The sequence below is a fragment of the Xyrauchen texanus genome, chromosome 22 (assembly GCF_025860055.1).
Source record: "Xyrauchen texanus isolate HMW12.3.18 chromosome 22, RBS_HiC_50CHRs, whole genome shotgun sequence".
Taxonomy (NCBI): domain Eukaryota; kingdom Metazoa; phylum Chordata; class Actinopteri; order Cypriniformes; family Catostomidae; genus Xyrauchen; species Xyrauchen texanus.
Window position 1 is genome coordinate 40,819,321 of NC_068297.1, and position 15,069 is coordinate 40,834,389.

At 38.8% G+C, this 15,069-nt stretch overlaps 1 protein-coding gene across 2 annotated transcripts in view; it reads left to right on the forward strand.

The window, feature by feature from the left end:
* Positions 1 to 15,069, forward strand: part of LOC127662591 (feline leukemia virus subgroup C receptor-related protein 2-like) — a 52,449-nt gene that overhangs the window by 21,732 nt on the left and 15,648 nt on the right. For both annotated transcript variants that reach the window (XM_052153848.1, XM_052153849.1), the window contains exons 5-6: positions 323 to 426; positions 10,446 to 10,556. In XM_052153848.1, the coding sequence (XP_052009808.1) occupies positions 323 to 426; positions 10,446 to 10,556 (215 nt within the window). The remainder of the gene's footprint in view (positions 1 to 322; positions 427 to 10,445; positions 10,557 to 15,069) is intronic.

Below are 15,069 nucleotides of genomic sequence, written 5' to 3' on the forward strand. Positions count from 1 at the left end.
AAGGAAATACCATGATATATGATAATTGTTCAGTACTACAGAATATATTGCAATCCCCTTGTATTCCCATCAGATACTGTCACCCTACCATGGTTCTGCCAAAGATCACTGTTTGCATTTTCTCTTTGTTATCTAAGATGTGCATACATTGCAAATTTTTTTTTTTACAAATTGTTGTCTTTTACAAATTATCTAACTGGATCAGATCAACTAAATAAGTGATGGCTCTCTTGGATTATCAGAAAGTGTGTTGTATCCACTGATAACGGAGAATGATTTTCTAATAGGTAGATGTTACATATATTTATTTTTTCACTCACAGGGTGAAGAGGTGAATGCTGGGAGGATTGGTTTGACTCTTGTTATTGCTGGGATGGTCGGCTCACTCATCTGTGGAATCTGGCTGGACAAAACCAAGACTTACAAGTGAGCTATTCATTTTTACAATACACACACAGTACAGATGCACAATTTTAAAGGGGTCATTTCAAACACTATATATATATAATATGTATATTTATATATACAGGTGCTGGTCATATAATTAGAATATCATCAAAAAGTTGATTTATTTCAGTAATTGCATTCAAAAAGTGAAACTTGGATATTATATTAATTCATTACACACAGACTGATATATTTAAAGTGTTCATTCCTTTTAATTGCTGATTATAACTGACAACTAATGAAAAAAAACCAAAATCAGTATCTCAGAAAATTCTAATATTGTGAAAAGTTTCAATATTGAAGACACCGGGTGCCACACTGTAATCAGCTAATTAACTCAAAACACCTGCAAAGGCCTTTAAATGGTCTCAGTCTAGTTCTGTAGGCTACACAATCATGGGGAAGACTGCTGACTTCACAGCTGTCCAAAAGACAACTATTGACACCTTGCACAAGGACGGCAAGACACAAAAGGTCATTGCTAAAGAGGCTGGCTGTTCACAGAGCTCTGTGTCCAAGCACATTAATAGAGAGGTGTAGGGAAGGAAAAGATATGGTAGAAAAAAAGTGTACAAGCAATAGGGATAACCGCACCCTGGAGAGGATTGTGAAACAAAACCCATTCAAAAATGTGGGGGAGATTCACAAAGAGTGGACTGCAGCTGGAGTCAGTGCTTCAAGAACCACCACGCACAGACGTATGCAAGACATGGGTTTCAGCTGTCGCATTCCTTGTGTCAAGCCACTCTTGAACAAGACACAGCGTCAGAACACAAAATGGACTGGACGGCTGCTGAGTGGTCCAAAGTTATGTTCTCTGATGAAAGTAAATTTTGCATTTCCTTTGGAAATCAAGGTCCCACAGTCTGGAGGAAGAGACGAGAGGCACAGAATCCACGTTGCTTGAAGTCCAGTGTGAAGTTTCCACAGTCAGTGATGGTTTGGGGTGCCATGTCATCTGCTGGTGTTGGTCCACTGTGTTTTCTGAGGTCCAAGGTCAACGCAGCCGTCTACCAAGAAGTTTTAGAGCACTTCATGCTTCCTGCTGCTGACCAACTTTATGGAGATGCAGATTTCATTTTCCAACAGGACTTGGCACCTGCACACAGTGCCAAAGCTACCAGTACCTGGTTTAAGGATCATGGTATCCCTGTTCTTAATTGGCCAGCAAACTCGCCTTAACCCTTAACCCTATAGAAAATCTATGGGGTATTGTGAAGAGGAAGATGCGATACGCCAGACCCAACAATGCAGAAGAGCTGAAGGCAACTATTAGAGCAACCTGGGCTCTCATAACACCCGAGCAGTGCCACAGACTGATCGACTCCATGCCACGCCGCATTGCTGCAGTAATTCAGGCAAAAGGAGCCCCAACTAAGTATTGAGTGCTGTACATGCTCATACTTTTCATGTTCATAATTTTCAGTTGGCCAACATTTCTAAAAATCCTTTTTTTGTATTGGTCTTAAGTAATATTCTAATTTTCTGAGATACTGAATTTGGGATTTTCATTAGTTGTCAGTTTTAATCATCACAATTAAATGAAATAAACATTTGAAATATATCAGTCTGTGTGTAATGAATGAATATAATATCCAAGTTTCACTTTTTGAATGGAATTACTGAAATAAATCAACTTTTTGATGATATTCTAATTATATGACCAGCACCTGTATATACTGGTGGCCAAAAGTTTGGAATAATGTACAGATTTTGAAATTGGTACTTTTATTCACCAAAGTGGCATTCAACTGATCACAAAGTATAGTCAGGACATTACTGATGTAAAAAACAGCACCATCACTATTTGAAAAAAGTAATTTTTGATCAAATCTAGACAGCAGCATCGCTCCAACACCTTATACTTGAGTAATCATGCTAAATTGCTAAAATGACATTATAAAATCACTTTATAGCATTATATCAAACACAGTTGAAAGATATTTGGTTTGTTACATGAAGCTTAACATTGTCTTTGTGTGGGTGTCTGGGTATCTCAGCGAATATTGATGCTGACTATCACACCTGGAGTCGCGAGTTCGAATCCAGGGTGTGCTGAGTTACTCCAGCCAGGTCTCCTAAGCAACCAAATTGGCCCGGATGCTAGGGAGGGTAGAGTCACATGGGCTAACCTCCTCGTGGTCGTGATTAGTAGGGATGCACCGATACTGACGTTTTTAAATGGCTCTGGTATCGGTCCGACCAGCCCGATCCAAATCCGATACTGTGTGTTAGTCATGTTCGTTACGGTCAAGCTAAAAAAATGACATAAAAGAACCATAAAAACACAGTTAAAATAGTTCATATGACTTGTGCAGTTTATGCAAAGCCACTTGAAGACGTGTGATAGCTCTGTGAATCACAAAAGGCTGTTTAATGAGTAAATGTTCAAAATTCACGCGCAGCTCCTGCGCATCGGTGAACAGCAAGGCTCTATTTACACACACTCGCGGCTATTTTTAGCCTTCAACATTTGAGCGCTACTCAAGAACAACATCTCAGATGTTGATGCTCAATAATTATAATATACATTTAGAATGGCACCGGAGGTGCATTTTAACACAGTTTGAATAAGAAGTGAATTAAACTTCTGTGAACTTGCCTACAAACAGACACACATATTTCCTGGAGAGTTCAGAATGTCAAAATAAAAGCGTGAGGTTTTAAAAGTTAAGGGTGCATGATTGAGATTACTATTTTAATATATTATTATTATTATCATTTGTTTAAAATTATAATAATATTTATGTTGAATGGGTTCCAAAAAATAACTTAATAATGTAAAGATATTCTAAACTGATTATGCAAAATGGTATCGGTGCATCCCTAGCGATTAATAGTTCTCACTCTCAATGGGGCATGTGGTGAATTGTGTGTGTATCGTGGAGAGTAACATGAGTCTCAACATGCTGTGAGTCTCTGCGGTGTCATGCACAACGAGTCACGTGATAAGATGCACGTCTCAGAATTGGAGGCAACCGAGACTTGTCCTCCACCACCCGGGTTGAAGTGAGTAACCAAGCCACCATGAGGACCTACTAAGCAGTGGTAACTGAACATTTCAAATTGGGGAGAAAAGAGAATATATATATATATATATATATATATATATATATATATATATATATAAAAGAAACACTGTTTGTTTTTGAGTTGCCACAGTATGCAATAGACTGGCATGTCTTAAGGTCAGTATTAGGTCAATAATGGAAAAAAAGAAACAGCTTTCTCTAGAAACTCATCAGTCAATCATTGTTTTGAGGACTGAAGGCTATACAATGCTTGAAATTGCCAAAAACATAAGGTGTACACTGCAGTCTTCAAAGACAAAGAACATCTGGCTCTAACAAGGACAGAAAGAGATGTGGAAGACCAGATGTACAACTAAACAAGAGGATAAGTACATCAGAGTCTCTAGTTTGAGAAATAGACACCTCACATGTCCTCAGCTGACAGCTTCATTGAATTCTACCCGCTCAACACCAGTTTCATGTACAACAGTAAAGAGGAGACTCAGGGGCGCAGGCCGAAAAAACAAAAATAAAAGGTTTGAGTGGGCAAAGAAACACACACATTGGATAAGAGATAATTGGAAAAGAGTGTTATGGATCTGTTTTGGGATCAGCTAGACTGTAAGGTGTGTGAGAAGTGCCATCAAGTATACATATACAGTATATATATAACTTTTTTCATGTGCTCCATTGTTAGTAAAATGGCTCATAATGTTTGTAAATGTTTTTGTACCAAAAACATTCTCACAGTTTTTCATGACCATTTTCCACTCTCTCTCTCTGACCCTAAGAATGAAACAAGAACAGGTTTCAGGCTGTGTCTTTAAAACTGCTACAGTATGGTAAATGATATGCTTTGCTGTGTTTACACACAGGCTGTGGGTTTGCAGTCAGTTTTTAAAATAGTTTTAAACTGCCCCATCCTTCAATAACAGCCTCTTTGCAATGTCTGTATTACATTGTGACAAATTCATTAAACAGTCTGTGCTGAAATGTGCCACTCAAACACTTCAGATCAGACTGAAATGATGAGGAATTTTGTTAAAAAGTAAAGTAACTGGAGTATTTCACCAACCATTAAAGTAATACTCTGGATTTAATACAAGTTAACCTCAATTGACAGCATTTGTTGCATAATGTTACCACAAAAAAAACAAAACAATAAAAAGCAAAAATCTTTGTAACAGTGAGACACTTACAATAGAAGTGAATGGGGCCAATCCGTAAACGTTTCAAAAGTATACCCTATATTTAATGACTTGTTGAGATTTTGCTTTAATTTTGGCATTTTTTTTTTAAAGCTGCAGTTAGCCTGTAATGAGCTTTATCTATAATGGACTCACTGTTCCTTCTGTTTGAGAGGATTTATTGGGTCAGATCGGAGATTGCAGGGTTTATTACTCACTCTACACGTGCTACAAGAATGCAGAAGTGAACTGATGGATAGTTCTTGTTGGGTTGCATTATATCATCCCTCTGGGCCAGATTATAACATGCTAAATTACCAAGACTATTCAGATGACTATAATTAGAGAGATAGTTCTCAGGAAATGGTGCCAATTGTACTACAACATTTCTGGAAATGTATTGTTTTTATCATTTCATTTGAACAGTTTAGTGCTGAAACTCCACCTCGGGTCGTAGCATTGTGGGACCACTGATATATTTAGATTTAGTAGTAGTAAACAAATACAGGGGTTTCACCAATTCTTAAACTACACATCCTGACACTAAATATGTGCTTACAGCTTTTCAAATTACTAATAGTTCAGTCATAACTCTTGGAGAGATTTTGCATGTTAATGTGGGTATGACATATTACAGTTTTTTTTGATTGCTAAACGACAGTGAGCACAACTGGAGCTACATGTGCAAAACTCTAACTACAGTCTGCACAGCAGCAGTTCATGTGGACCAAACTCTAGTTCGTTTTTCATTGCTTGAACACAGTTTTCAAAACTCTACACACTTATCCCATGACTTTAACCACAACCTGCACAACACTGTGGATTTACAGCACTTTGTTCAAATGCTAACACACTGCTGTCAAAACTGTGAACCACACATTCAAAACAGAATAGATTTCAGCTGAAAGGCTAAACAGGTGTCTTGTTTTAGACTTGTTAGTGAACACACACACACATATATATATATATATATATATATGAGAGAGAGAGAGAGAGAGAGAGAGAGAGAGAGAGAGAGAGAGAGAGAGAGAGAGAGCTCAGAAAGACTAATTTTCCATCATACAAACAGGTGAGAGTTACATCCTTACAGTAAATGAAAACATTACAGGAATTTATTTTGTATTGCAATTATAGAATATTTACACAGATATATATTACAGTAAGTTTGACTCTAAAATATATTTTTACAACAGGACCCAAAGGCTGCCCCCAACAGGAGGAAGAGCAAAAATATTTTCAGATGCGCAGGAAAATGCTATTGTTGACATGGTTGTTGTCAACAATGCAATAAAACTGCGGGAGATTCAAGATAGAGTGCTGGCTGATAATGATATATTTGATAATGTTACTGTAATTCCGTAAATTACTACAGACTATTGAAGCAAACTGCTCATTTTCATTTACCTTAAAGAATTGTTATGTTTTAAAAAAAATTATAAATCATGTGAAAGAATGTCACTTTTCTTTGAAGAAAATATGACTTTGTATGAAGTCACTGAAATTGTTCAAACTGTAAAGATGAAAAGTTTGTATTTTGTGTATTGGTGTTTGATGCTAGTGTTTTTCCTCTTAGTGTGTTCTGAGTGACAGTGTGTGTTAGCTCAGTGAGGGTTGTGCATAGTGTTTGGCTGCACTGAGCCTGTTTTGAGCCATGTGTTAAGAGTTGTGTTGCTTGGAATGAGTTTTGCAGGTGATGTGAACTGTTTAGCTCAGGTGACTGTTGGTAATGCAGACTGTAGTTAGAGTTTTGCACATGTAGCTCCAGTTGTGCTCACTGTCGTTTAGCAATCGAAAAAAACTGTAAAAGGATATTGGTCTTGGCGGACTAGATCTGCTTCTGCACAATAACAAAATACACAAAACATGTTGCATCAAGCATACGATGTGCTGCTGCATAATTAGACAGTAATACAATCCCCATGTATCATATCTAGACCGTCGGAGCTGGGGAGGAGGAGGGTTTCAGAGAAAACCCTCACAGCACACTGCAGTGAAACCATCTTATTGCAAACTGAGCAAATTTAAATGTTAGACAAAAAGAGAGGCGCAAGTTGATTGGCTAGCAGATTACATGTCAAAGAGCCTGTCAGCTTACTCCACACATCACATTTGAGTGAGCAGAATGGGTAACAGGTAAAAATTTCAAAGAACCTATCAGCTTGTGCCATTTAGAGTTTCATGCCTGAACTTATATAGTTATTAGAGCTAATCCTGTAGCGCTACATTATTTCAACCCTGTCACAGTAAGTTTGAAATTCATATACTTTCTAATAGATAACTGAGCAAGTTTTGCTGTGTAACAAATCACACTTTATAATCGAATTGAGAACCCAAGTGTGTTTTGTAGAACACTGTTAGATTCAATGTTACAGGGTTGAAGATCTGTGCAAAAACGTCAGTATCGTTGCACCACACCAGATTATTTAGTCATTATTATTTTGCTTTGTGCCAAGAAAAACTTTCTGTGCCGTAACAGAGTTGAACTATTAAACATGACATGGCTTATACAGTATATGTGGAAACACAATGAAACACTGATAAACATATGATGTCATAAATATCAAACCATTATTTGTAAAGAGGGAAATATCACAGAATAACAGGGTGAGAAAAATCCAGCATTTTCTCACAAAATACATCAAAGCTGAAGTATTTAATTCTTTCTATGTTAAAATACTTTCTCCTATCCAAGCTTAATAGAGACAATTATATTATCCATTAAATGTTCTTGAAAACTGCTCTCTGTTTGCTTTGAGCGGCCTGCTTAGTCCCCCGCCACAACAACGTTACTCATCCAATGGTGTGATTTGGGGGTGGGACTATCTCTTTGTTTGATCAATGGCAGACGAGGGCCATATTAAATCTGTTTTTAAGACAAAGTTTATTTTTGCAATTCTGCTCTGTGGCACTGAAATTACATACTTCAGTTTTAACATATAACATAATGAAAACATGATATTTAATTTCAATATAAGCAAAGTTTAGGTAAAATTGTAATTTTATAAATTCCATAAAACTAATTAAAATATAATGGTGATGAATGGGTGCATGGAAATTGGCTGCTATTCCATTGAAAAAGAAACATTTAAAAATGAAAAATAAATTTGCATTACACTAAATCTATCAAATATTTCCATACATGAAGGCTATTCACTGTAATGTTCTCTATTATCTGTTGTGAAGCTTTAGTTTTAAAACTGCCTGTTCAATGAGCACACATCATCCTGGCACTTGTAATCGGTCCAGAGTTTCCTCTCGCACTAGTCAGAATTGCCCCAGGCAGGTCCCAATGGCAGCAGTGAAGTGGGGCATTTTCTTACGCGTGGTTGTACAGAACAAAGCTTCTTCATAATACACTGTTTGTTTAAAGAGAGCTGCGGCCAAAAAACACCTTCTTACATGTACAAGAACCCTGTTTTTCTTTTATAGAAGTATTGACGATGTCCCACAATTTTACCTGCTGTTAGTTTTGGAAATAACAACATTTACACTTTAAAATGAATCATAGATGACAATTAGTATGATCTTAGCACAAATGTACCATTAGTTTATTCATTGTTGTTTATTTGATCAATATTTGGATGTTTCATTATCAGCCACTACCTCCTGTCCTCAGAACGTAATTCCATAATTCATATTTATACAGGTGAAACTCGAAAAATTAGAATATCGTGCAAAAGTTCATTAATTTCAGTAATTCAACTTAAAAGGTGAAACTAATATATTATATAGACTCATTACAAGCAAAGTAAGATATTTCAAGCCTTTATTTGATATAATTTTGATGATTATGGCTTACAGCTTATGAAAACCCCAAATTCAGAATCTCAGAAAATTAGAATATTGTGAAAAGGTTCAGTATTGTAGGCTCAAAGTGTCACACTCTAATCAGCTAAACACCTGCAAAGGGTTCCTGAGCCTTTAAATGGTCTCTCAGTCTGGTTCAGTTGAATTCACAATCATGGGGAAGACTGCTGACCTGACAGTTGTGCAGAAAACCATCATTGACACCCTCCACAAGGAGGGAAAGCCTCAAAAGGTAATTGCAAAAGAAGTTGGATGTTCTCAAAGTGCTGTATCAAAGCACATTAATAGAAAGTTAAGTGGAAGGGAAAAGTGTGGAAGAAAAAGGTGCACAAGCAGCAGGGATGACCGTAGCCTGGAGAGGATTGTCAGGAAAAGGCCATTCAAATGTGTGGGGGAGCTTCACAAGGAGTGGACTGAGGCTGGAGTTACTGCATCAAGAGCCACCACACACAGACAGGTCCTGGACATGGGCTTCAAATGTCAAATGTCTTACCTGGACTAAAGACAAAAAGAACTGGTCTGTTGCTCAGTGGTCCAAAGTCCTCTTTTCTGATGAGAGCAAATTTTGCATCTCATTTGGAAACCAAGGTCCCAGAGTCTGGAGGAAGAATGGAGAGGCACACAATCCAAGATGCTTGAAGTCCAGTGTGAAGTTTCCACAGTCTGTGTTGGTTTGGGAAGCCATGTCATCGGCTGGTGTTGGTCCACTGTGCTTAATTAAGTCCAGAGTCAATGCAGCCGTCTATCGGGACATTTTAGAGCACTTCATGCTTCCTTCAGCAGACAAGCTTTATGGAGATGCTGACTTCATTTTCCAGCAGGACTTGGCACCTGCCCACACTGCCAAAAGTACCAAAACCTGGTTCAATGACCATGGTATTACTGTGCTTGATTGGCCAGCAAACTCGCCTGACCTGAACCCCACAGAGAATCTATGGGGCGTTGCCAAGAGAAAGATGAGAGACATGAGACCAAACAATGCAGAAGAGCTGAAGGCCGCTATTGAAGCATCTTGGTCTTCCATAACACCTCAGCAGTGCCACAGGCTGATAGCATCCATGCCACGCCGCATTGAGGCAGTAATTAATGCAAAAGGGGCCCAAACCAAGTACTGAGTACATATGCATGATTATACTTTTCAGAGGGCCTACATTTCTGTATTTAAAATCCTTTTTTTTTTATTGATTTCATGTAATATTCTAATTTTCTGAGCTTCTGAATTTGGGGTTTTCATAAGCTGTAAGCCATAATCATCAAAATTATATCAAATAAAGGCTTGAAATATCTTACTTTGCTTGTAATGAGTCTATATAACATATTAGTTTCACCTTTTAAGTTGAATTACTGACATTAATGAACTTTTGCACGATATTCTAATTTTTCGAGTTTCACCTGTAAATTTAGGAAAAACAGAAATATAATATTCATATCTTTATAAGAATCATTCATGTAAAAATTGCATTTTATAATCTTAGGTAATTGTGCTTTTATTTTCATGTGTTTCATTCGAATGTGTCACAACCATTATATAACAATGGTATCACACAAAGTATAAAGAAATCGTTTCGGATATTTAGATAATCTAGCAACACCAGAAATATAAGTCAACACATTTATTTATCAATGTGAATACTAAATTTGCCAATATTTCTGATAAACATTTAACATGATCAAACACAGTGTTGCATTTGATGATGGCACATATTCAAAATTGCTTGGAAAAAACCAATTTTGTGAGAAACATGTTGGTTAATACCTCTGAACATGATTAACAAATTAATACAAAACATCCCTGCAACATAAACCGTTTTTTTTTTTTTTTGCACTTTTGTAGTCTGTTTGTCCCAGTAATGTTCAGTGCTCTGATTAAAGATATTCAAATAATTCCAATGTTTTGTTCATTACATGATCACTATCAGAGCATTATTTTAGATTGTTTTATCACATACTTTGTTAACATTCAAATGTGTTATATTTTTCTGTCTTTTCCCAGAGAGACTACACTCTCAGTTTATCTGATGTCATTTGTGGGGATGGTCATCTACGCTTTAACCCTGGACCTAGGTCATCTGTGGGTCGTGTTCCTCACATCAGGAGCCCTGGGGTAAGAGCACAACCTACAGTGACCACAACAAGAATTTGGACACTTAAGTGACACTTACAAATGTCTGAATGTCATTGCATTAGATAACAAACAAAAAAAAAGATAGCACAAGCACACTTTTCAACAACAACTTTTTACGAAAAGAAGTTTGATAGGTTTGAAATGATAAAAAATACAAATAAAAAAGATTAAAAAAAGTGCTCTAAATAAAGGCATACATGGCAGCTCAAATCAGTTTTTTTGCACAAATACTATTTTATTTGTAAGGCTGTTACATTTTTGCCAATTAATTAATATACGGTATATGTTGAATAGAATGCAACACTGTTTTTTTCCATGCTACTCAAGGAAAAGTTCTGTTTGCTTGTTTCCAATTTAAATTTACATCCCCCTTTGTCAATCTGTTTTTAGGGACAATCCTTCATAGTTAAAATGAAGATTGATTAAACGGTGTCTTAAAATCTATAGAACAAGCAAAAACGGTGCTATTTACTATATTTACAAGTGTGACATTTTGGGAGAAATCCAGTTAGATTTACTAGGTCCTTTTGTTTCACAAGAAATTCTAAAGTCTGGAGTTTAAAATACTGCAGAAAACATCTCAGTTACGGAAGTAACCAGGGTTCCCTGAGTGGGAACGAGACGCTGTGTATGAACGCTGTGGGACACTGTCCGAGTGTCATGTGGTCTGAAGCCCTTATATAATCATGCCAATTTATTGGCTGATGGTGCTTAAGCGACACCCTTAAGGAGCTACTTTACGGGCCCCATAAATGCGCTCGTTTTCGCGCCATCAAGTCTGATTTTCTGCAAGAAGTCACAAGCCTATGCGGTTACTAGAAAATATGGCCAGCTACGCATCATCTCGTTCCCACTTAGGAAACCAAGTTTACGTACGTAACTGAGATGTTCCCTTTCGTAGGAAGTCACACTGGGTATGAACGCTTTGGGAATGATATACATTCAGGTCATGCAAACAGTAGCTGCCAACTGTCTAAGCTGTGTGGCAAGCATACAGCGGTGCACAAGCAAGCTAAAGCATCTGAATAAAAGAAATTATGGATTTACTCCTGTTCCAACAGAGAGAATTTGGGAAGCAGGTGTCAAAACCCTCTATCAAATGTATGTGGAGAGGACCACTTTGCTGACATACAATGTCCTCCAAGAACCACAGGGGATAGTGGGACGTCTCGCTCGAAGCAAACAGGTCAGATTCCGCTCTGCCGAAACCTCCTCAGATTTGTTTCCCAATCTGTGGATGTGATGTCCATTCTCCAGGTATCAGACCCTGTCTAGACAGGAGATCCTCCCCTAAATTCAACTGCCCCGGAACATAGTATGGCTCATAGACAGTACCTTGTTCTGTGCACACAGAAGGATGCGATGTGCCAGTCTCAGCATGGCACGAGAAGCACCGTGAACATCTCCAGACAGTGTATGTGTCAGTACAGCCACTGCTGTATACAGCGCCCCAACACACGGAGGAGATGTTTGTCGTTACCACTTAGCAGCGACAGCTGTCCCAATGGAATGCCTGATATCACGCATCGCTCTGAAGGGATGAAGCACATGCCTCAGTGGTTGAAGTACCTTTATGGACTGCACTGAAAACAAGCCCTGGGGAATGACAGCGGATGAAGCAATCATGAGCCCCAAAAGCCATTTGAAATGTTCTCGCAGGGAGAACACATCCCACTCTGAACATTGCTAGACACTGCCGTAATTACAGAATGCGAGCTGTAGACAGGCATGCCTGCATCGTCCCCGAGTCTAGCTCCATACCTAGAAACATAGTCTGTTGCCTTGGCAACAGGACACTCTTGTCTGGATTCACTCGCAGCACTAGATTCCTCAAATGGCTAAGAACGACATCTCGGTGTTGGGCTGCCAGACACTCTGAGCGAGCTAACACCAACTAATCGTCGAGATAATTCAAAACGCGGATGCCCTGAATCCTTAAGGGCATCAGAGCTGCATCCATGCATTTTGTGAAAGAGCATGGAGCCAGAGTAAGTCCGAACAGAAGGATGCAAAATTGATGCGCTTTGCCCCCAAAAGGGAATTTGAGACAGCGCCTGTGCTTTGGCACAATCTGAATATGGAAATAAACATCCTTCAGATCTATTGTCACAAACCTGCTGTGCTTGTGACATTATTTGTTTTTTCATCAACATTCAGAATTGACATTGACAGAATTAACATTCAAATGCCTCAAATACAGAATGGGACGCAAGCCGCCGTGATATAACCATGCTCTATTGTTTGAATTGCCCATTTCGAAATGTTTTGTAACTGCTACCAAGCCGCTAGACTGGCAGACAGAGGAATTAATGCATCCTCGCTCCTGTAGTGCAATGTGTAAACACTAGATGGTGCTCTTGGCTTTTTGTGACTGTTCTAAATCAGTGGCACAACAGAACGAAACCCCTGTGCCTTCGCTACTGCGGCCAATTGAGTAAATTATGTTTTGTCTGTATTAAGTCATTGTTATTTGTATAGCACCTTTCACAACACACAAAGTTTCAAAGCAGCTTTACAGAAAATCATGCTTTAACAGAAAACGAAACTGTAATAGCCATAAAGTCTTAGAGCCATCAATTTGTAGTTTGATTAAATACGATTATGAAGTGTGTATAAAAATAAGTAATTAAATAATAATTGTATTTAGAAACCCAGTGAGCAAGCTGAAGGTGACTGTGGCAAGTAACACAAAACTCCATAAGGTATTATATCCAGGCATGCACAAAAATTGCTCTGAAGTGTCTAAAGCAGAGATGCTCATGGAATAAAACATCTTCCCTGGCATGTTAAATGGGGAAGAATATAGGGAGAATTGCCTTTATTATATCTAGGCATTTATAAAAGTCACCCTTAAGTGTGTATACAGCAGGGACACTCATGGAATAAAACATCATGCCTAGCATGTTAAACGGGGAAGATTGTAGGGAGAATTGCCCCTATTATATCTATGTATGCATAAAAGCCACCCTGAAGTGTGTATACAGCAGGGAAATCATTGATAAAACCTCTTCCCAGGCATTTTGAATGGGGAAGAGTCTGTGAGCATGGAGGATTTTGGGAACAAGCTGGTCAGAAACAATGGCCCCAGCATTCTTATGGGGTGAACGGTGAACTTGACTCGATAGTTAACTCTGCTTCATTAATAAATACTTTAGCGGTTTTCGGCTGGTCAGGAGACAGTGGTCCTCTGAACAGTGCCTATCCAAACCCCAAGTGCTCATTTCTGTATGCGATACATGGTGGGGTGAGCACTTGATAACCTCGATTCATAGAAGAAGGCACAAAGTTTGTTGTCTATCACCCTCGCAAACAATAGCATCGCCTTGACCAACTTGTTCCTCAGCACGAGCCGCATAAGGAAATCAAGGGAAAGTCCAAACGGTGAACTAAAAAAAGCTACTCCTTGACGTAATGCACTTGGTTGGACTGCAAACCCATAATTTGTAGATCCAACAGCTGTCTCCTGAATCCCGAGAAAATAATGGCACTGACGAAGCACTCCATGCTTTGGTTCGCCATCACTCAGTTGGGGAATATTCTCTTATTCCAGCCCCCTTGTTCTGCGGCTGGGCTCACCATTGCAGGATCCCCTCCGCTGCGAGCAGCGCTTCAAACGGGGAGGGGAGAGAGAGAGGCCGAGGCCACTCCTCCATTGCCTTATTCATGTGCATTCTCCCAGAATGACACAGAAAAAGACAATAGGGACAAAAGAGCCCATTTTTTTCATACAGCGGTTTTTATGGCAACGGCTCACAATGTGCGTGGCTCTCGCACGCCTTGTTCATCAGAAAATTCCCGCTGAGCTAAGCCTCAGAGCATGTCCGACGAGACTTTCGCTCAGGGGAAGGAGACAAACACGAGGAGGAGTCTGGGTGAACCACAGTGAAATTGCTCAAAAATGTATGCTGTGTCAACGAAGTCCTGACATGTTTGCCACTCAAAAGGGAGAAAAATAATTCTCACTACGATGTGAGTTGCTAGAATCAAACACGGCTTAGACAATTTGTGCACTGAAGAACAGAAAATCTGACCCAATGGCGCGAAAGCAAGTGCCTTTATGGAGCCTGTGATGTAGCTCCCTAGGGGTGTTGCTTAAGCACCATCAGCCAATAAATTGCTGTGATTGTATAAGGGCTTCAGACCATGTGATACTCAGAAGGTGTCCCATAGCGTTCATACTCAGCACAAGTTCCTACAAAAGGGAACCTGAGATTAGTAACCCAAATTACTGTTCACACAGATGCCTTATTAATTGTTAGGGTCCAATTTGTAACTACTCTAATAAATGAAAACCTTGATTCCGGATTTAGGGGAATAACCAGATCCAGATAAATTCTGCAAATTATGCATTTTCTGGGCTGATTTTCTTTTCAGTAGCTGAAAGCATGACCTAATCGGATGAACTGTTAGAGCTGTTTGACAATTTCTCTGGAATAAGGATTTAGCCTGTGTCATTCAAGGTGAGGGTTTCATTTAATATTTCCTGTGAACT